This window comes from Ptychodera flava, chromosome 5 (genome assembly GCF_041260155.1).
Source record: "Ptychodera flava strain L36383 chromosome 5, AS_Pfla_20210202, whole genome shotgun sequence".
Classification (NCBI taxonomy): domain Eukaryota; kingdom Metazoa; phylum Hemichordata; class Enteropneusta; family Ptychoderidae; genus Ptychodera; species Ptychodera flava.
The window spans coordinates 42681568-42706139 of NC_091932.1; the positions used below are offsets into that span (position 1 = coordinate 42681568).

General features: G+C 38.2%; 1 protein-coding gene across 3 annotated transcripts in view; it reads right to left on the reverse strand.

Annotated features, from left to right (window-relative positions):
- Positions 1–23107, reverse strand: part of LOC139134016 (nucleolar protein 58-like) — a 28964-nt gene extending 5857 nt beyond the window's left edge. The window contains exons 1-3 of one of the 3 annotated variants that reach the window (XM_070700851.1): positions 22768–23107; positions 6119–6344; positions 2001–2229 (exon numbers count right to left, since the gene is read on the reverse strand). In XM_070700851.1, the coding sequence (XP_070556952.1) occupies positions 2001–2229; positions 6119–6260 (371 nt within the window). In that variant the 5' untranslated portion in view covers positions 6261–6344; positions 22768–23107. Of the gene's footprint in view, positions 1–2000; positions 2230–6118; positions 6345–13865; positions 14031–18893; positions 18941–22767 lie in introns of those variants that run through there. The other 2 variants (XM_070700852.1, XM_070700850.1) reach the window with 2 other exon arrangements.
- Between the last annotated feature and the right edge of the window lie 1465 nt (positions 23108–24572).

The window sequence follows — 24572 nt, forward strand, 5'->3', positions numbered from 1 at the left end:
TAAAATAATGAAAACAAAAACTATATAAACATGATAGTGTGAAAATATTAATAATGATGACAATTTTAACGATGATAATGCAATCGAAATCATCATGGTTGCTTTACCTTCAATGGAAGGAAAACCTTAAAACCAGTATAATATGTTTAAAATTCATTGGGCGTTTGACCTTTGATCGGGATGGGAATTGGTTCGGGTACAAGATCGAGATCATCGTTATCATCATCACTCTGCAATTCATAATCCTCGTCCGATTCGCTGTCCTCGATGTCAGACGACGGTATTTCGGTTCCTTCTCCGAATTTTCTTACCATGGATAATTTTCTGTAGCGTCGTCTTTGTGCATTTTCCCATTCTGCACTGTGAAGTTCAAGTTGGGTTGTTACTGGTTCTACCCGAGTTGGAAGTTAAATGGATTTCCAACAACATTCATGATCTTGATTTATGCAAAGGTTGCAAGGTACACAATTTCGTGCACATATTTTATGTTTGGAACGAAATGCTTGACGGTATGATATGGCTGTTACCATAACTACATTTTGAAGCAGCTGGTTCTTACTGACACTAATTTGCATAAATCAGCATGAATCCTGGTACAGCATGCCATCAAGTCGGTCAAAATACAGAAATACAGAGATATGGGTGCAACAGGCAAAGCTTTGGCAAACATGTTAGATGCTTTGCTCCGCAAGTCAGTGGCGAAAAGAAATACAAACAAACCAATCGCCTTAAGAGATAATTGTTTTATAGCTATGCTATCACTTCATTATCGAGGCCTTAATTACATTTTATCATAGCAATATCAAATTAGGTACTATATACGATCATTTTGATCCACAATCTCTAGGGATCTCTAACATTTTAATGGGAAAGAATTATTCCAGCAAGTCCGGATCCATCGTTGGTAGTTATTTTGAATTGAACAAAAGCAATTTGATGTCACGTAATTGGATCGACACCAAACAACGATAATTTCCGACTAAACCGACATAAATATGTGATAATCACGTGTGTCCAACATGCCTTTTTTACTGAAAAAGGTAAAGTCCATGGTTTTTCACTCCATTCTCTCTTCAGTTATTATCCCTTGGATTAATACGGATGACCACCAACTTGTCGATCCTCTTTGACAGTAATTACTCCCCATATTTTCGTGACGCTGTGAGCCACCAAAGTTGAAAACATCAACCCAAGCCATGTATACTCCAAATTACCTACTGTTAGGGAATTCTAGTCAAACTTGAGACCCATAGTTAAGGTCTCAGAAACAACAAGCTTTATGAAACAAAAAAATCAAGGTTAACAACCCAGGGGTCATCTTGGGTCATAAATCGTACAAATTAGCTAGAGTTGAATGACGTCATGCATGACCACGGCCCGGATTCTCGACAAATTTCAGGATTTGTTTAATTGTTTTGCAGGTGATGGAAACATTTCGTATGTTATAAACCTATTTTAGGTTTTTTTTTCAGCTATTTTTAAGTATTGCGCAAAAAAAACACAGGACACAAACGATAGAATACACAACAACAAACAAGATGCACACTAAGACATTAGAGACGAAAATTGGTCACATTTAAACAGGAAATATCAGTCGATTCTACCTTTGAGACTGAACGTTTTACGTAAACTGCATGACAATGGAGAAATGTTTTAATCTTGCATTATGACAATAAGATAACTTTGTATTGCAGTATGTGAGAAACTGAAAGTATTAAACTGTACTTTTTGGCCATTTCAGACTTGATTTTTCATCGTTTTCCAATATAATTGGTACTATATGTACATCAGGTCCCCATATGGTTGTAGTAACAACACTATTATTTCGACCTGTATCATCATATCACTGTCATTTTGAAATATTTGTCACCGAATCAATTAGCGTTTCAAACAATAAGTTGTCCTAGGGAAGAAAAGTTTTATTTCACTATGGAGTCAACACTATTTTAATGTCTCTCGACACAAGATGTACTTGTGTTTGTAATGTATTATTTACTTACACTTCTAAAAATTTGACGCATTCTTTGTGTCCGTAGATGTCAGCGACTCTCTTAGGCGTGTCACCGTACTTATCTGTACGGTCCATGGGTGCGTTGAGTTTGTGGAGAACTTTGAGGGCGCCAAGCTTGCCTCCTTCCGCTGCGAAGTGCGTCGACGTATATCCAGTGTCTGTTCGAGCCCCTGATTTTGAACCGTTTTCGATGAGGATCCGTATACACTCGGAGTGTCCTGTAATTTGAGGGTTAAGGCGTACATTAAAACAGCTTTGGAAGCGCCGGGGTGACTGACGTTGAAATTCTGAGGTGATGTCAGCTGAAACATCCGCAAACCTTGAAGTTCATCTAGCGCAGCCTCATTGAAGATTCACATACCGTGTGTTTTTTGGCATAAAATTTAGCCGTGGGTTTGCTAATTGCAATCAACGAAATCGCGAAACGGCGAAATAGCGAAATGAAGAAATAAAGAAACTGATAAATAGAAAAATTAAAATAAAATATGCTTGATAGGATGTCAATTGTTGGCCAAGCTAGAAGATGGCATCAATAGGGCGTAGCTTTTAGTCCCCACGGACACCGTCCGGGGGGACTTATAGGTTTGGTCATGTCCGTGCGTGCGTGCGTGCGTCCGTGCGTGCGTGCGTGCGTCCGTCCGTGCGTCCGTCCGTTCACGCAGATATCTCTGAGATGCCTGGAGCGATTTCATTCAAACTTGGTACAAGGATTACTTCATATGTCATACAGATGCACGTCAATTGTTTTGTGATACCATCAAATATGGCCGCCAGGCGGCCATTTTATTACGATTTTTTCATGTACAGAGCCATAACTCAGGCATGTTCCAACCGATTTTATTCAAAGTTGGTACAAGGACATCAACCAATGTCATAGATATGCACGTCAATTTGTTTGTGATACAATCCAATATGGCCGCCAGGCGGCCATTTTATTCTGATTTTTTCATGTACAGAGCCATAACTCAGGCATGTTTCGACCGATTTTATTCAGAGTTGGTACAAGGACATTGACCAATGTCATAGATATGCACATCAATTTGTTTTGTGATACGATCCAATATGGCCGCCAGGCGGCCATTTTATTACGATTTTTTCATGTACGAGCCATTACTCAGGCATGTTTTGACCGATTTTATTCAAAGTTGGTACAAGGACATTGACCAATGTCATAGATATGCACGTCAATTTGTTTTGTGATACAATCCAATATGGCCGTCAGGCGGCCATTTTATTAAGATTTTTTCATGTACAGAGCTATTACTCAGGCCCGTTTCAACCGATTTTATTCAAAGTTGGTACAAGCTTATTGACAAATGTCATAGCTGTGCACGGCAATTTGTTTTGTGATACGATCCAAAATGGCCGTTGTGCGGCCATTTTATTACGATTTTTTCATGTACAGAGCCATAACTCAGGCATATCTCAACTGATTTTATTCAAAGTTGGTACAAGGACATTGACCTATGTCATACATATGCACGTCAATCTGTTTTGTGATACGATCCAATATGGCCGCCAGGCGGCCATTTTATTACGATTTTTTCATGTACAGAGCCATTTCTCAGGCATATCCGCATGTTTCGACCAATTTTATTCAACGTTGGTACAAGGACATCGACCAATGTCATAGCTATGCACATCAATTTGTTTTGTGATGCGATCCAATATGGCCACTGTGCGACCATTTTGTTACAATTTTTTCATGTCCTGAGCCATAACTCAGACAGGTATCAAGCGAATCATTCAAAAGAATATTTTTATCACAGACCTAATGAAGAGGACTCTATCCTCTCTGAGGACCTGTAATCAAAATACCCATTAACAAGTGGGGACTGTGTCATCAACGATGACTTGTTAGAAGAAGTCTTGCGTAGACTGTGGCAAGATATCAAAGAATCTGGCCGTGTTTAATTTCGGCGTCAATGCATTGGCAATGCTATGCGAAGTGATGGGCATCTAATTTGTTTAATATCATGTTTGATTATTTTACGCTTATATTCTATATTATGTATAAGTATATATCCTGCATGATCCTCTATGGGCAAAAATATGCTGTATGAGCAAAAAGAATACAAATTAACTGTATTGTAGACGGTTCAGATATATCTTTAATTTTTTTATTATTGTATTATTTCAGACTACTTTGCCCTTTCTTAAGAAGCAAAATGTTTGACCGACAAAAGAGAAATGGCAACAACGGATTTGGTATTACACCGAAATCTCGCACCCCATGAGGGTGTTAACCGCCGGCAGGGAGGGGAAAGGCGGTTCCTAATCCATAATGCCAAACCCCATCTCCAGGTCAAAGCCTGGTAGCCCCGGCACGAGACCGTCAGACGCGCCTGGGAAACGCCTGACTATTGCACACTTTCTCAAACTGCTCCTTTGTATTTAAATCACTATGTGAACAGCTAAACTCTATCTTCAGTTTATTTCAACGTTGAACCTTTGCATAAATCTGCATGAGCAATTAGTTCCAAATTTAGCCAAGACCTTACACACTGCATACCTAACACCGAATTAATTAACACCTTGAATGAACACTTTCAAATCTTTCACTGTGCCGCACACTGCACTGACACTGTACGCTTTTCTTTTCAAAGATCATGACACCAAAGGAAAGTAAATCTTCTGAACAAGATCACCGTACTGTCACCGCTCCACTTTTATGCGACTTGCGAAAAACAAAAGCATCAAAGGGTATTGTTAGAATAGATCCAGACTGTAAGAAGCCACATCATTAGATACCATGATTACTGACTTCCCTACATTTATATACATTTATGTTTCTCTTACATGCCGTACCGCCTTCTCTTACATCACCTCCAATACTCAAATAGCTAGTTAGTTCCATGACTCTAGGATTGCTTTTCACAAGTAATTACATTATTGATGTGGACTGTGACATGTAGGGGGGTTCTCTGTTTGTTGTGCATGAAAATTGGGAAGGGTCACTTTTTTCTTGCCAACACATTATTTGAAAACTATTAACAGCTAAAACTATTGATAGTTTTAAGGACAATTTGAAAACTTCCATTTTCACTCAGCTTTATTTGTAATTGTTTTTATCCAGTGAGTTTTCTATTTTAACTTCATGTGTGGTTGCACATTTTATCATTTCACTGTAAAATGTGCTGAAACGTGTGTGCAGTGCATTTCAAACAAGTTCTCAGTAATGATAATAAGGGTCACTCTTTTATAGTCGCAAAGCGTCATTTTGAATAACACCAGCCAGCACTCCCTGTAATTTTTGTCCAGCCATTTAGCCACACGGCGGCCGCTGTAGTAAGGGGGACAATTGGCAGTGAGTTGTGTGAGTAATACATCGAATTGATCGCCTGTTTTGCTGTTTGCCGGAATTATTTCTCTCTATCTGTTGCAGTTTCTTCATTTCTTTATTAATGTATGAATTTCTCAATTTTTTGTTTCTTTATTTCTTCATTTCGAGATTTCGCCATTTCACCAATTATAATTAGCGTCTGCAAACTCAAAACACCTTTTGGTGATATTCGAACCATGATCACAATTCCGCATACGAATGTATGCACGGATAGGTTGCTTTATGAACTATTCCATCATAAATTTAACACGAGAACTGAATATCTGCTCAATTTTATTGAACGAAAAAGACGTGTGAGAAGATTCTATGGTCCAGGAGTTTTAGGAGACACACATTGGCGGATGATCACGTATGTATTAAATGTTAAGGTGGAAGTACGACATTTGAAAAGCTAACAGAAACAGGAAGACTTTTGGGGCTTTTCATTCTGTTTTCGATCATCAAAATAGTGGACCGAAAATGTAGATAGACAAAACAAAATCACTGACATTGTAATCTTAGGTAAAGTACGAGCTTGTGTGTTGCGTCGTAGGGGACGCTATTCTACTTCAACTGAAGTTCAAATTCCAAATTTGCAGGTCAGCTTTTAGCCCTTTTTGATGCAGTTGAAATGCTACTTGTGTTCATGGGTGAATACTTTGTAAACTATTAATGAGATGACGAACAAAATTAATGATTTGGTTTCTAAAATTCCAAGCTGCTGACACTTGAAGATAAAGTACGCCTCTAACTAATTGTTTTTGCTAAATTTAATTTCCCCTTACCTTTGATGGCAGCCCAATGAAGTGGAGTCCTGTTACTCCACTCTGCGTCTTTCTGGTTGACGTCATACTTTTGACTGTCAATCAGTTCCTCCAGCAGATCACTGTCGCCCATTGACGCCGCTTCGTGCAGTTCTGACATCATGGCAGCAGATTTTACCTATACGACTACAATGTTGTATTGATAGATTTACTTTTCACGGCGGTCTACGTACTCTTCATATTCAATCTGTGAATTGGAAACGCAACAAAATGGTAATTTATTCATTGGGTACAAAACATTAATGCACAGTAGGGACGATTCAGAATTTACTTCCAGGGGGGGTGGAGGATTTTCAGGGGGGCCACCCATTTTTCCCAAGAAAATTTAGGGGGGCCAGACAAAAATACCACAATCTTTTAGGGGGGCCAAGGAAAAAAAACATCAATTCAATATTTGCCCAGAATTTCTGATCTCTACAAAAGAGAACCATAGACGCTACCTGGGTGACAGATAAACTCAACATGTTTAGTTAAACTCCTTTAGCTGCCAAATTCGGTAATATTCACAGTGGTTTGTTTTATGCATCTACTGCAGTATCTTGTTCTCCTCCCTGAAGCGTTATGAAATGTCCAGTATTTAGCATGTCAATACAAACCATACAGTGAACAGTCAGGGTTGTTTTTGTTGAAAAGAGATCTCAGATCAAGTCCAGACTAGAATTCATTATCAACAATAACAATGGTCATTTATGTTCACACTGGTATGTTGCTAAATACAGCATTGGGTGTTCTATGTAGTGATAGAATAACAAACAAATGCTGATACACAGAGATGAACATTGAACAAATGCTAAAATTACAGCAAATGTCTTTTTAAGGTTGGGTTTACCTTGTAGCTTGTAAAGCAGTTGAAAGTTGCATGATAAAGAAGTGTTAATTTATGCAAATGTATGCAAATCACCCGATTTCTTGGCTTCTTTTGCCTCCCAATTTCAAAATTTCCAAAGAATTTAACTCCACTCCGACTGGGTCAAATTTTCTGAAATTTCACATTATGTTTTTTAAATGCTATATAACACAACAACTATCAATTGGTTTTGTTTGGCAATAAAGCTCTTACATTTTAATAAGAGGCATTTTGAATAAGAGGCATTTTAATTTTGCTGATCACGATTTTAATCAATTATTAGAGTGTCAGTCTTTAAACCCCTACAATTTTAAAATGAAGATGGATAATGCCAAATAAAATGGTTGTTTTTTTTCTACATGAATACTATCCTTTCAAGTGAAATATTACATTTCAGAAAATACTGTGTAGTTTTCGACTTAAGTTAATTTTTATCATTAATACAAAAATTGAGGTTTTTTACCCCAAATATACACCCACTTCATCCTTTGAGTAAACTACTGCTACTGCTACTCTTCTTTTCTGCTCCTTTTTTCTCTGTTTCATTCTCATCAATTTTACCCTTTCTAAATTTTTTAAATGTTCTACATAACTTTTTACAGTGCTTACATCTACTATAAACTTTTTTGAAAATAAATTTATGGCCGTCTCATCTTCAAGGTGCTTTTCAGCGAATAGTTTTTTAATGTTGAAAATAAAAATATTATGTATTACTGTCAAAAATATACGGTGAAAAATTTACAAAAGGGTTGATTTTCAATAATCCTGTATGTGCATCCAGAAGATCATGTGGCACTGCACCAATGCTATGGTGTCGGATTGTTGAAATATTGCGTACACAAGAAATTTGCTGTAGTCCAAGAAGTGATCTCAGTGTGTATGAGGCTAGGAGAAATGTGGATAGGCTTACACATTGTGTATTGATGCTAATATTTTGTGTCCCATTCATTCTGATATGTATAATCAAAGATTTCACAGTGGCGGCTGGCAGAAAAGGCAAAAAAACAAATTAACATGTATTGTTTCGTGTCATCTGAAAACATGCGCATCATGACTATTTTAAAATTAAAGTTTGTTAAAAAAATTTGAAATATGAATGCTCTGTCAATTTTGAAAAATACTGCTGACAAAATGTGAACTTTGACTTACACAGGGTTGTCTGCATTTTAATATGAACATTGGATTGTGAATGGAATGAGCAGAATAACATGTGAATTCATGTTTTGGATAAGGTGTTCTGTTCAAGAAATGTTCTAAAATATTAATCCCTCAGCATTGTTGCTTTCAGTGGCAGCTACTTGGTTTTATGACAACCAAATTAGAAAAACAGAGAAAATTAAAAACAAGTTGGCTTTCACCAATTTTAATTCCTAATGTTTAAAACTTTCACCGTGAATCTGCAAATATTCAGCATCATCAAATGAAAATGTATGCTGAACGCCTGTGCATGTACATGTACATCTCACTTTCCAGAAATATCTGGATATCTGCAAATGATGTACCATTAAACTTCAAGATATATATCACTTTGCCAATTATCTGCTCCTCTGATTTTCTGTTCACCATTTCTAACTGACATCTTTGCTTGTCTTTGTGTGCATCATATGTATCAGTGAGACATAACGAAAAAAGTATTCATATTTAGTAATTAACTTTTCTTCAGAAATTTACAACCAGATATGTTTATTGCTACCCTTTCCAAAAGTGTGCCACTTGCAGTCCCTGCAAATCATTCTTTTTATAGTCACATAACCCTGAAATGATTTGTTATATCATCGATTAAATGTCCACTAAAGTTCCTGTAACTTGTTAGACTGGATATGTCTCATAATGTATAAGCATGCATGTATATATTAGGGGGGCCATGGAAAAAAAACAGGAAAGATGAGGGGGGGGGGCCATAGATTTTTTCTATAATTTACTAGGGGGGGCCATGGAAAAAATCACCGAGAAAATAGAAAATCCTCCACCCTCCCCCTGGAAGTAATTCTGAATCGTCCCTAAGGAAGCATGTTTATTTTCTCCAGGAAAGTCCTCAATTCTGGTCCTTGTGTTTGTTGTCATTTAGTATTTACTTGATTTTGGTCCGTAGTTGCCATTAAAAGTTCTGTCCAGTCAATGATTTATTTGGAGATGAAGTTGATAAAAAACCCTGCCTCTTTTAGTGTTTGAATTGGTGTGAGACAGTAGTACGAATTGACTTGAAACGCTCCACACGAGCCGATGGGGGCGCTATTCTCTGAGAAAAGTGTTACTTGTTAAGCGTCCACAAACTCTTCACATTAACTCTGTTTATTTGTAGCTCTAGAATGTCGAGAAGGTATGCAAACTGTGTGTTGCCACAGTTCAGAGAATAAGAACAAGAGCAAATGTTCACCTGCAAAACCTTGGTCATGAACAAGTTCTCATCAAAGGTATCGCAATATGCATGAGTAATCAACAACAGTGACATGTATCCGAGCATGCACCTGTCCTAATATTATTCTTATATTATCCACGGTAGAATATCAGATCACTTCTCTGTTAATCGATCTCAACGTCTCTCCGTCCGAATGAATGATTGTGTGTCCCATCTGCATATATATGCATGACTTTCTGCCTGTATTTCCGGAGAGTCTTTGACATATCAAATTACTTACATCATATATACCCTGATGAATTGGAAATCAAGAAACAACTGAGAGTAGGAACTCAGCTTCATATCTTGATCTGTTTCTGCAAGTGGGTACTAATGGCCTACACACTAAGCTGTATGACAAAAGGGATTATTTTGATTTTGAAATCATAAATTATCCCCACTTATCAAGTAATATTCCCTCTGCACCTGCTTATGGTGTGTATGTGTCTCAACTTCTCAGATATTGTAGGGCTTGTGATTCCTACGCGGATTTTCAAATGAGACACAGCTTATTGGTATCAAAACTAGTGAGACAGGGATATACATCCAAAAGACTCGTGAGGACTTTCAAAAAGTTCTACGGTCGATATGATGACATTGTGGCCAAATATGACACCTCGGTCACTCAAATGATTAACGACAGCATTCCCGACTTTGACTTATTACAGTGATTCATATACTGTATCATTTCATACAATATTTAGACAATTTTGGGACAATACTGACTGGTGTAGCATGCTAGCAGGGTACGCTTACCCATTCCGGACACCTGGTACCACCACTAACTATCAGTGGTTCAGGATGGTCCTACTTAAATTTGTAAATCTCAAATGTCCATGGACCTGGTAATGTATTACCTTGAATTGAAATGATTATTTGACCAGTTTAATGTCATATTACGTCTCCGCCTTCTGACTGCCTCCTACCTCGTTGAACCATGTGTTTACATCCATGGTTGAACTTTGGTCAAATTTCCGCCATGCCCGCACAGTATTTATCACCAAAAAGGCTCATTCTAACGCTGGCACCGAACAAATGAATAGTCTTATCGGTTGTCTAGCATCAAAATTACCGTTTTAACCGCGGATTTATTATTATTATTATATTATATTATAAGAGGTTTATTAAACTCGATAGACTGTTGAGCCGAAGGCTCTTCTCACACAGTGTCGAGATGCAAGAAATATACAATATGTACATTAAAGATATAAAAAACAGAACAGAGAAAAACAAAACATTAAGACAGCAAGAAACAGACGACAAAATATAAAAAACTCCAAAATGGCTTAAAAAATTACATTTTGCCCTAAAGATGAGACTTACATTTCGTTTAAAAGAGTGAAGAGTAGAGCAAATTTGACATCTGCTGGTAAACTATTCCATATTTTGACACCGCTATACGTAAAACTCCACCTAAAAATTTGAGTTCTGTGTCTTGGAATATATAATTATTCTGTCTACAGATCTTGTACTACGACTGTGGACGTTCTGGACACCTTCTAAAAAACATTCAAATATTTAGGAGCCAAATTATTTTGGACTTTGTACATCAAGACTGATTCATTAAATGATTTATGTTTTATGTGCCAGAAACAAAGATCAGGTGAACATTTTTGCTGATACTGACGTCTCATTTAATTATGATCTGATCAATTGAAAAGGTTAAATTGCGAAAAAAATAATGGAAAAAAAATCAGTTGGCGCCATTTGCTTTGTGACTGCATTACCAGCCGGGGTTGTCATGGCGACAGTTTTAATTGCCACACATTACGGTCTATCGTAGAAATGAGCACTAGGCGAGTGAATGTTGCTATATGAAGTCAATATTATAGAAATATTGAGTCTCAACGGGTTTCAGGTGAGGCGTTCGATTCTAAAATGGACAAGTAATTGCACAAAGCTGATGACGTGTTTCCTTGAACTGCCTGTTTCTCTGTTATCTTGTTTCGAAAACGATAGCATACCCGAGTGAACCATTGAATGGTGGCATTTCCATTCAAGCGATTAACGTCTTTGTTTTTGGGGTATTATGTATGTAAAATTTGTATTTACAATTTCGGACACCAGAAAATATTAATCGACACCTCGAAACACACTGTAAATAAATGATTTATGAATAAACCCAAATCTAGATGAAGAAAGCGATAACTAGATAAGCTAGGTAGCCGGAATTTCTATTGCCTTCGCAACTTTCTCTGAACACGATTGGAACTAATTTGGGATAATCGGATGGTGAAGTGAGGTCATTTTAACCTGCAAATGTAAGCTCATCTGCTTTTCTTTTAAAGTAGCACACTTGTTTTCATGAGTAATTTGTTATTTTGCAACATTCAGCTATATGGCACCAAACACTTTTGAGAAATTTGAAAAATATGGTGATCCAATTATCCCATATTAGTTCCAATCGTGTTCTTGTTAAATCGAAAAAAAAGCAGAGAAAATTTTTAATTTACAATATCATCGTCCCTCAGCCTGTGTGTTGAGGGACTATAATTGTGCTTGATATTAGCCGAGTCATACGACTCGTGACAGCTCGGTACATAAAAAGTATTACTACAAGAGTAGATTTGAATCTTCAATATTTGCGTTCGAACATAACATTTATACACGTATACGTTTGGTGTCGTTTGTTTATTTATTTGTTTGTTTTTGTTGTGTTCGACTTATTTCTGTTCACAACGCTGTACGTAATAGATTTAGCATCATGGCATGCTAAAACATGTGCCTAGGGACAAATACTCGGGCTCCCAAACTTTCCAATACTTTTTTCAGGCCCAACGATTGTGGCCGATCATTTGTCGCACACGGAGCGAATACAGATTTTAACGGCTTATTTACTGTGAATTGCTTTGAAGCATTGGCATTAGACGAACTAGACATATTGTCTAAATCGAGGTGTTGCCAACACTGTCAGGTGCAATTAACAGCTAAGCGGTAACATGAGTCGATCATAAAAATCAATTCTGCAAAAGTTGAAACATTGTTTAGCAGGAGGTCAGACGTAAGTCTTAACAAAACCACCACATATGTCTAAGCACTGTCCAAGTCTTATCACTTGCTTTCAGGTGTAGTTGTTTTGACTACATCTGACCTGCTGCGAGACAATGTTTCAACTTTGGCAGAGTTGATTTCTCTGTGGTCGACTGGAATTACTGCTCAGCTGATAATTACACCTGACAGTGTTGGCAACACCTCGATTTAGACTATGTGTCTAGTTCGTCTAATGCCAATGCTCCAAAGCAATTCACAGTATTTAAAACCGAATCTTATTTTTCCCCATGGAGTTAGAGATGGCGGCCATTTTGAAGTGCTGGGAATGGGTAATTTGTTTCGCTGGTACCAAATTTTTCACTATGACTCTGGTGTTATTGTTGATTTCAAGAGAGAACAGTTTCCTTATGACAATTTTGAGCAAAAATTTCAGTCTTTCAATTCAATTTGCGTGCTACTTTAGTGTGAATGATTGTGGTCGATACCATAGCTGTTACTCGTCTTTTTTCCAATTGAATTAAAACACGTCAATAAGCTTGTAGCCTTACTGAACCGTTTCTTTATATTTCAATTCACTCTAAATTGCCCATCTATGAATTCCCTTGAGCCTTCTCTGTTACAAATCTTTGAAAGCCCTTATACGATGCAGATTGTTATGACCTCCTCTGTACCGTGTACAGGTCCCCACGGCGATTTAAAGGATTGAATGAAACAATGCAGCGGGTTTGGTTTGCCTATATAATGACTATAGGCCTACTGTATACGCACGTTGCATGGCATTTCAAACTGATACTCAAATCTGTCTCTTGGCTAGATTATAAGTATTTTTGTGAAAAGCAAACCTGAACAGTTAGTCTAGATACATTGGAAAACGTTTTGTTCGAATTTGGGTCGCGTTACCGAGACAGGTCAAGCTGTGCGTGGTGAATTCACAGATGTTAAGCAGAGCCGCAAACTGTCCCCGCCCTTTGTTTACATGGTATCCATGCGTTGCAAGGCGCATTGCGCGGGCGTAGTGCACCGGTAATGGCAAGAGCTATATAGTATCACGAAGGGCGTGTAGTCCAGCACACTCTGACCTTGGATGCTGCGTACAGGTACGCCAAGATCACAGTGCAGTCCCACTGGATCAAAATCGCCGGATATAAACTTTAATACATGTTAAGGATTGACAATACAGATAATTTCAATTGATGTATTTCAGAATCTCGGCACAGGTACATTGGATATATAATGAAACAGCGGATTACTGAATGATAGATTTCAGCATGATTCCGAGTATTGTAACTTGCATGTATTGCATGCATGCATTCGCAAGTTGCAGTGTTCGTTATGCTCTCCCGATTACCAAATTTCACCAAAACGCTCGCTTGCCATATTTTTGAGGTTTAACCAACTTCTCATAGTCTGAACTAACACACACTGTCTCACTCGCATAGGCATAATTCCACACTCAACGAGCTAGCTCATACCTGCCGAACATCAGGGCAAATATCCCGGTCCGTAACTTCAACGACAAAGCAGAAAGAGAGTCCATTCCGTGTGTTTTATCGGCAACGATTGAAAGACCTCTGATCCGCTGTTAAATTATATTCGGGCAATTCCCCGGCGTCGTTCCATGGTCACTCCTACATTGTACAGTGTTATTATCGATTGTCCCTGTTTTGAACCTTACTGTGTACACACCACTTACGTATTGACTGGTGCGCCCAGTGTCTGAGGCTTACCCCTTGGTGAGCCAATCTCTTCTGCATAACAATAGCATGAGCCGTGATAATCAATGACCCTAGGTAAACCGTGTCGACTTAAAAAGGCGGATAAATGGGTTATGATACAGTGTGTGTGTGAAAGGATGAAGAACACAGAGGGGAAATATTTCTAATTAGGGGTGAAATAGGGCCAGGAAACTTGCAAATCATTTTAATGGGTAAAATTACTTTTGTGGCCAGATTATCTAATAAAAGATTTAAAATAATGAAAAATTGAAGTTAGTATTTATTGTTTTCTAACTCCATTACCAACATGCATTTGTGTCATCACGTGCATGTATACTGTACTGAAAGGATCGTTGAAAATTTACTGTTTTACTGATTTGCGTTTTAAAAATATTTGGATCACTATGAAACAAACAATATTATTTTTGAAAGAACTTCCGATTCAAATATCCTAATTTCAGAATTCAGTCCGTGGCATAGCAATATCGCTTGCACATTAAACACAGACTATGAGTGGATTGTACTAGCACTATAAGAAAAATCTGGACGATTTTCAAAATTAGTTGGAAAGTCCGCTTTTAATTTGGCAGAACGCGGCAAAAGTTTTGTTTTTCTTCATGATCATATCTGCTCAGCGAAATCGGTGACACGTAATTGACATCGCTGGACGCCATATTGCTTTGTAGCAAGTAAAAATGAATGACGATAGAGATCTCACTTATTAGAAGCTCTTGCAGATTTGTATATTTCCACTGATTATACCATAGACCCTCGTTCTCGAAGGTCTGTGATTATACTTTTTGTGTTCCGCCATTTCCGCGTTTACGCAAGGCTTTAAAAGTTTACGGTCGGGGGATAAAAATTAGGGTCGGTTGGCTGAACGGAAACACACGACTTTCCCCTGAGCCATTTCGACGAAACATCTAGTGTAAAATAATTAAACGCTTGGTCCCATGGTTTCACGATTTCCACAGAATCACCATACAAACAACACCCATAAAGTATAGCATGTAACTGTTGGTACAGTACAGTTAATTAGTTGCCCCCTTACTAGGGTAATTTACGCTAATTGCTTCGACGGAGGGTAAGAAAATCGACTCGAAGTCATCGACCGTTTGACTTTTTCCACAAATTGCATAATCAATGACCCACATTCTGTGGAGGTACTTTGTTTTATCCTTAGCTATTTTGGTACGTGAATGACTTCGGAATTTAATCGATTTTATATGTAAACATAGAACCGCATTTTATTAGGATCGTTAATATTTTAAAGATAGTCGATGTACACAGTTTCTTACTAGTAGAGAACCGCCCGATAGTTGCCCATAAAATTCGCAAGCAATGGTCATCAATGCATATGACTAATGTTTCTGTAAGTATATAAGAAACGCATTCCACTGTTTATGACATTGAAACAGCTATTATTCTTACGATGTTAACGTATTTTAGACCAGAAAATGAAGTTCCAGCCCTCGTTCAGTAGCAAGTCTGAGGTTAATTGCAGATCTTCCGACAACCACCCCAAATTATCATGTATTTCGAAGTAGCTTTCAGCAATGTTGTTAATTACATAAATAAAGTTAATTGATTGATATGTTGTCGTATTGGGAACGGTTCTGCTAAAATACGATATCTGTTAAGAACGCGATATTGTACAGCTGGTCAACCACACTGTAATACAGTGATATTATCATTATGGAAAAAACACTTACAGGGGAGTAGGAACACGCAATCAGAAAAGCCCGGGTCATTCGCCATTCTCTCATTACGATTTTCAACTCAGTTCATTAGCAGAGTATTGACAGACTAGCTGTATGTATTTATGCAGGCAAAGAAAACATTCGTAGGGTAAACGTTACAAAATTAATATTTATAGGTCATTGGAAGACTATTATTCGTTGCTATGTTACTTCATGTTAGGCATAGTCATTTCAGAGAAAAAAATGCACCAGCGAAAACACGCGCCATCAAGAGTTTAAAATTCTAAATGAGAGCTGCCAGCTACAGAATCGGATCAATGAAACAAAGCAGTTAAATGTGATTGGATTCCATTCATTAGCGCATAATCTTCTGCTACAAAACCAACCAACATAGCCGGTCACACTTTTTGAAAACCCTGATAGGTTTGTCAATTTTTGCCAGAATATAAATTCTAAAGGCGACAGGCGACATGGTAGTCATCGTAACTAAAGTCATAGCACAATAAGTGATTTGCAGGCTCCATTGAGTGAACAAATTAGAGTTCAATTTATTTAAATAATGTTAGGCACTGGTATAGTGTAATGGGGATGGGTTGAGGTGGGATACTTGGTAGTATAATTGTGTTTACTTTACTATTACGTGAAAACTGCCTCTTGAGAATTGCAAAAATGAATAAATTAGTAGTTATGACACCCCCTCACATCATAGAAACAGGCTTCAAATACTCGTGACTGAAAGTCCATATGCTGTGACTCTAAAGCGCTTTTACTCACATAGACTTTATAGCACCCTTGATAAACACACTATAGGCAAAAATTAAAATACTTACAAAAGAAACTTTAGGCCCCTACCCAGAAGTTTCAAATAGACGCTTGGCGATGGGCTCAACAGGTTGTTGACACGTCAAATGCGCCCTATGTTCAGACTTATCAATATGGCGAAATAGAAAATTTGGGGCATTCAAATTTGCTTCATATACAATTCAAATTTAGTTAAATCGACCACGTGTAAGTAAATAGCAATCCTATGTTAACTCAAGACAAACCCGTATATATGTTTGTCGCCATTATTGTGTAAGTCCGCCAGATATCGAACAATGAATCTCAGAAGATTTTACACTTGCTAGCTGAGTACGTGCTATCGCATAAATCATGTGAAAATATAATAAAAATTAGGTTAAAGGTCGAAGGGAAACCCAAAGGCAAACAAAATGCGTTCAAATGGTCGTTATCTAACTCGATATCAAATGTCAAATCTTATAAACCATCAATTATTTCTCTGAGTTAGCTTCTTAAAACTGTTGTTACGTAATGATCCTTTATGGAAATGTGATCGGTGATAACGTTGTGTGTCAAACAAACCGCTTTAAAATTGAATAACTGTCTGTTAAATATTGAATCAGCAATCTGTCGGCGATATCAAATCTTTTCATGGCCAAAACCTCACACAAACTGCCCGACCTGCATTAGATCCGCTTCCGGGTAACATGTGAAAGAGGGTCTTTGAAATTGAAGAACAATGAGAAGGGGCCGGAGTTGTTGTTGAATCGGTTTATACACATCTGATTTCTCCGTTCTCATTCGTTATAACTTCATTACATTTCATCGGTTCTCTTTGCAATTAATTCTCTGTATTTTTTTATTTCAGGCATCTCCCTTACCGAAATATGCTTATGATCATTTGTGCGGAGTCTAATAGCATCTTCTGAGAGAAACCTGTATCCGACACGCGTCCCGGAGTCTCTACACGACCAGAGTATCTCTGACATGAGCCTGTTTTCATTCTATGGTTACATCCCTATAGCAGAATGACTTGCTTCCTAATTCAGTGTAAAAGCTCGATGCCATTTTCATCAGTTGACCTTTGACTTCAGCTGCGTCGTCATGGGTACGTCGGAAATTTGCCACCGGTGCAACCGCATTTTCATTCGATCATTTGCACATAGATCAATCATTTTTATAATTTGAATAAATGTGTCGACGTCGGCCTATCACCTGTTAATGCTCCCTATAAAATACGTATCAGATCCCACTCTCAAAATGGCTGATAGTGAGTCATATATGTTGCCTCGTTCCCCTTCGAGCTCGAGCATTATGTAACTTATCATTTCTTTAATTTCTTGCGCCTCATAAAACTCATAAATCCTACAAATGGGGCAAGTGTCACTAATTTTACCATATCGAAACGACAAAAAGGCATAATTATCTGTGTTCTTAAAAGCGCTGTGATTTTGAGGTTAATGGGATTCAGATTTACAGTTAGTATGCAGTGTTTTCGCAATATTATGGTTATATCACATTAAGTAACCCGGATGTTGAATGCTCTTTCTCGCTGAGACGTGACGCTAAGGGAACTGTACAAATTATATGAGGTGATATCACTCTCTTAAATCAGGTCGTATTTTCTGTCTCATTGATAGACATTGTCTGAAAATATCGCTTACGCCGATTTACAAAATTTGAGGATTTCCAGGTTTACGGTTGACCAGCTGGGAAAAAAACCGACAAATCGTGTACAGTTTGTTACCATGGTCACAAATTTCCGTTCACAATAAAATCACGAACGACCATATGTGATAGATATAATATCATACAGATGTTGGTATGGTACGAAAGGTCATGACCTCTATTGAAAATAGGCAATAAGGAATTAATAAGAATGATTTGTCTTTGGACGTCTACGATTATCGAAAATTATCGTTCTGTTATGTATTAAGGTGGGGCTTCAGGTAAATCCTGCCAAAGGGCGTCTTGCCTTTGAAAGCACGAAGAAGCTTACAGCTACCTATTTTAACATTAATTGATGCACGCGTGTCACCTTTGCCGCGCCGTCAATGAATACAAACACGTACATGCTCAAGTGTGCCCATATACCGACACAATCACCGTCGAATATTTGCTGTCTGCCATGACGTCGTCAGGCATGTCTTTCGACGGTCGCGGCACGGAATATCCTTGGAACTGAGCCGTCGCATTATCATCGACAGAGAAAATATAATAGACTGTACTGAGAGAAATCGCCATATCGATTTGGTTGACATTTTAAGCAGGAGGGAACTGAGACACGAAAAATGTTTAGACGCACCTGTTTCTGCACCAACTGACTACGCACGTCCTCGCGCTGTGATATTTCCGATATTCGAGACTGGCAATCTCGACCATAGTCACGTGATTACCTTTCCTGTCAACGGTCGTAAACCTTATGTTGCTATGCTCTCTACACTTGAGATTTGCTTGCTAAATCTATCCCAGATCCTCTAAAATCCAACACATATACCAGATTTGTTGACATACCCTAGTCACAGGTCACCTAGTGACGTCATCTCAAAGCTATATCTACGCAAGAAGCTTGAAATTATGGATTGTTCTAGAAAAATGTATAGAATTTCATTATTTATTAACATCAGTCTGAGACACGAGGTGATTCCTTTGTTACAATGTCTACCTGAATCATATTACTTCACAGGCGAAAATGATATAAATTAAAAACAACCCCGTCATTTTAAACGACGGCACAATCACAGTCTTTTTTTCAATTTTACAGAGGAGGATTTTCCAGGTAAATGCTCTGACCAACCCAAATATCAACACTATATAACATACTGACTCTGTCGTCATGGAAATATCTACGTTTACATTTGGATCCATACTGTGTAATGATGCTAGGACATGTACAACCAAGCAAGACCGACCTCTCAACATCTATATACACCGGACAGTATGAATAATCTTAGGAACAGCTGAGTGTGTGATGAGATTACCGGGATAAAATACTGATTGCTTATCTGTCGTTTGCCTAGATTGCGAAATGAAACGTGCGGCAGCAGGGTTGTTAGTAGACCCGTTATACAAATAGAAAGCTAAGTCGGCTTCAAATATCATTCCATCCAGCAAATAAGATGGCAAACAATCACTATTCAAGATATCCTTGTGAATTGCTCAGTACACGTAAACATCGATAACGTTAGATTTCCTGGGCTTAAGTCAGGGCAGTAAATGATTTGTTGTATTTGCTTTCAGGGAAAGGTACTAGTAACCTATTTTTGTGTATGGGAAATCTACTCCTCCACTGACTATGGTACGGCGGGTATTGATAGCTAGTATACTTTGAGAAGATCGACAATTCATGTTATTTTTTTCGGAGATAAACGCCCTCCAGTCTTGTCAATATTAAAGGCTTGCAACACAGCCGTCCAAGCATTAATTTTGCAAGCAGCTAGGGGGTTTATTTTGTCCTAGTCTGCCCAGTGTGTCGTAATTGTGAAAACATCAAACTTGAGCGAATTAATTCGAACGTTTTCGCTGCTTTCAGGTTTCAGCCGCGCCCAGCCGGGTTTTTCTGAGTCTTTAATTATGTCGTCATATTTTAACTTTGGAAGAGAAAACATGTCTGTCGTTCACGTTAAATGTACCATCGACTTGGGTCATCTGATGAGCCGGTATTGACTCAAGACAATAAACAGAACATTGACGAAAAATGAAATGTTTGAATTTTTAGATATGTCAGCCAAATTAATTGAACATAATAAATTCATTGCTCTTTCACTTCAATCAATGCATCATAAATCTTTCATTGTACATCATTTGTGATTAATTTCATTTCAGAAGTCGGCTCGGACGGAAATTCTGAAACTATACCCATTTTTACGTTAAACATCAACGGAGAATGCAACCGTTGACATTGTGAGGGCCGCGATTCGTACGAAATGACAACAAAGATGATACCTCGAAGGATGTAATTTTAACAATTAACAGTAATTCAGCCTGAAATTAAACACGATTACTGGTAGCTCTCGAGAAGACTAGCATTGCTCAGGTTTCGATCAGGGACGCAATGTGTACTTGGAGTCACACTTAGTGTAATGGAGGAATTCATATAACACCAGCGAAATATAGCTTCTGTATATAAATGTTAACACTCTAGCTTCAGGACAGTTGTATTATTATATAATTAGCAATATGCTGCTTGTTTGAACACGTGCAGACTGTTCATTTAATATTCATCTTTCTTTAGAAATAGGTTAGGAATCAAGAAGCATCAATATCTATCTGCATGGCTCCGTGCTATCGATCTCATGAAGGGATGGCCTTGGGGAAAATACAATAGAGGAAATCCTTGGCGCCAAAATCGAGATACAAAACTTCGTCTGCATGGCAAAAGAAATTTTCTCGACCTTGCGTTATCTCTTCAGCAAACGACAGATTTAAGACCTGTCTTTAATGGTATACAGTTGATGTTCTGGACCATGCGATGGAATGAATGGTCTCTCCTGTGACCCGGAAAATTGCCATGAATTGAAAACGTTCACAATTGAAATTTTGGACTAGTGTATAAATCGTGTCAATTTATCACGAAACTGTCGATGTCACCTCGGGTGCCGTTGCCAGTCTGAAATTATGTACCTTTGATTTATGAGAGTTCAGTCCTTCTGCCTTCTTCATATACATGCATGAAACATCGGCGGAAATGACGTAAGTGTGTCGATGGGAGTGAAATATCACCATGACAATAAAGTTACAGCCCCAAAACTGCCCATCGTCACTGCCTGTTCGGTCGAAACTACGTGGCCGTGTCACACGGGGAAACTGTTCTAGATTAACAGTCGCTTACGAAAACACCGGATCTGTTCTCGGCCTTAAGAGAAACAGGCTCTGCAAATAATGGGAAACTATATACTCATTGTATTATGTCGACGGGACATGTCCTTTTCACAAATCTTAAGGAGGCTGTTTTGCAGTCTTCAACAAAGAAAGACTAATCATTGATGACAATGGAAAACATTGCTAGGCGATCGCACCAAAAAGAGAAAAACGCCGGCGGTAAAGTAACTCGCTCCAATGAGTATACTTGTTTAAAATACTATTAGCATTCGATCTGAAATGTTGAAAGGCTTTCACAGTCAATGATTCAAACTTCAATTCACAAACCGTATAACTTGGTCGACTAGAATTTCCAAAATTCACCCCTATTTGTAATGTGATAGAAGCAAACAAGAGATCAATTTCTCGTTACCGTAAACACCTTGTACTCACTGCCTCTACAAGTTTAGATCTGACAAATTTCACCTATCCACCGCTAACGCAAGCATTACGCAACTTGAAAACACAGACTATCACTTTAACTGTCACTATTTGTTGAACAGCTTTTTTCCTTTCTTCTCTCACGGTGCTCCGCTTCTTTTAATTCTTTGTGCTTGTTTGCAAACATTCCAAACATAACGGTAACGCAGAGTTTTATGCTCGTATTGGTTTTCGTCTGCAAATCGGTTCCGATCGATTTAAGAAAAGGGATCTAAACACGACGGCTCTCGTCTCGGATTACGCAAGAATGTGGGCAGCATAGCATGGAAAGCGCCATTCAGTCACGGCATATGATCAATAACCAACCGAAAACTACCTACATAATACAACAGATACTACACAACAATTCTGAAACTTTAATACGAAAGCTTGCAAGACCTATGCCCCTGTATTCCGTACAACGCTGACAATGTTGTCATGGCAATAGTAAGCTAACTGTGTTCTAAAAGTATTGCCGGCATAGTTGTGTGACGATGACAAAACCAGTGGTGAACATTTTAGTTGTTGACGATTAACACAAAATTAGGTACAATCAATTAACGATCATGCATGGCGGCATATTACTTCGGAATGCCCTAGTCGTTTATTCTTCAAATTCTGCGTCGCTATGTATTAAGGTGCAATAGGTCCGTGCAAGATTATGTCTTCTCTGATCCCGCAAGTTGAACTCAACTGAACTACTCAGTTCCAGATATACTTGTCAGCGTTGAGCAGTCAGTCATTTGACTTTCAAAACTTAGGCTACAAATAACAAGTAAACAGATTTTCGTGAAGTCTTAAACGGCAACGCGTTGTCTCACTTTATACGGTAAGAAATACGTATCGGTCGACTATAACGGTATGCTTTAGTGCGTACTTTGAACCTAGTATAGACTTACCTGAACACCGCACTGCACTGTAGAAACTGATAGTAACACTAACCAACGTCGTTAAATTGCTTTAAAACCCGAAACAACCGAACGCCGAATACACTCCAAACACGTATGGACTTCCTATGACTTTCTTGCTGGCAATGATCTCCACGAACACACAAGTAAAGTGCACAGCGATGGGTTGGTGGTTATATTGTTTGCAGTCAGCTACGTATGTCGCTATGAACGCGCCGTGTTATTTATGAGTGCACCGTGAACACTGCGCAAATAACAGCGAGTACACAAGAGCATGATAGGCTCACAATAGCATTCCATATAAACCGGCAGGCTCTGTGCTGGTCGTCAACACAATGCTATCTCATTGCCGGGATATAACGTCAACTTTATAAATCGAACAATGGACGCTATTAATATGAAAACCTCAAAGGGGTGGAGGTCAGTAACACACTGTTCCGTGCTGATCAATCTAATAATTGGTCGCTTATCACACATCATCCAAGATACAAAGAAATTTCAGAAAGGTGAGAAAACGTGAAAAAAGTCAATCGGGATTGGCCAAGTAGAATCAAAGATCGCTCTGCGACCCTTAGATCGAGTACGCCTTGAAACAAGACGCCTGGTTTCTAGGTAAACTGGAAAGGTATGAAAAATTATGTCACACAGGGTACACCGTATTCGGCTTTGTTCATACAAATCTTTATTTTAAAGGTGTTTCTCTCGTGAAGATGTGATTATTGTAGGGCTTACAAATCGTTTCAGTTATGCGCATGACCCATACATGATGACAAAGAGACAGCGAGTACAGAGTATACGTTTAGCCTAAATCGAATCACAATGGGCCTATTTTCATATCATTTGTTCTACGTTGTTAAAGATTCTGATTGTGGAATAAGGAACATTGCCACCCATTGTTCGATAGAAATGATTTGTTTTGATAATATCTTTTATGAATACTAATGTTCTGTTGGTCACCAGTATCCCATTGATATTAATCATCTTTAGTAAGCGACACAGAGAGTTGATAGAAGGCGGGATGGCTAACAGTGCGTGCCGGTGAAATTCTTTAGTACGCACTTTAGTTACTACGATATTTTCATCTTACATGTGATTTGAAAGAAACTGAATTCATTTTGCTGGACACAAGCTAAGCATTGGTTGTGAAAAGTCAGATTAGTTGGAGATGTACAGCAGCACTATTCAATCATGCACTGGCAGGCAAGCAATTACAAGAAAATATTCTTAACAATCATGGCTTTCATCTGCTGATGGTTGCCTTAAGGCTGCGTTGACAAATAACGATTAAGGGGGGGGGGGACTGGAGGAATTGCAATTGAAATCTTTTTTTTGAGATACCCCCTCAATACCCTAAAAAAATTTCAAATGCCCCCCTCTATATGATCAAAAATTTTCAAGTCCCCCCCAACTATCACAAGCCCGCATATTTGTAAAGGATGTGCATGCAGAAAAAAATCACGTATTGCGATGTTCCGCTTGCAGGAGTTCAACACTACCTGCTATTAGCACTTTGTAAAGTCATATTCCATATTCCTCCGACAAGTTCTTAAATTGATTCATTTTAAAGGCATCAGTGAACTTTTTGGATTTATCAGTCTGAGCCAACTTGAGTTAATCCAACTCTGGCTACGTCAATGGCTCCTGCCGAAAAGCATACAAAATGACAATCACGAGAGAGTAGGCAAATCGTAAATTCTGGCTATTGTAAAAAACTGAGTACAGTGACCCACCAAAAATTTGTTTCAAAAGTATAAGACATATATGAATTAGATGCTACTCAAAATTGACAATACTGA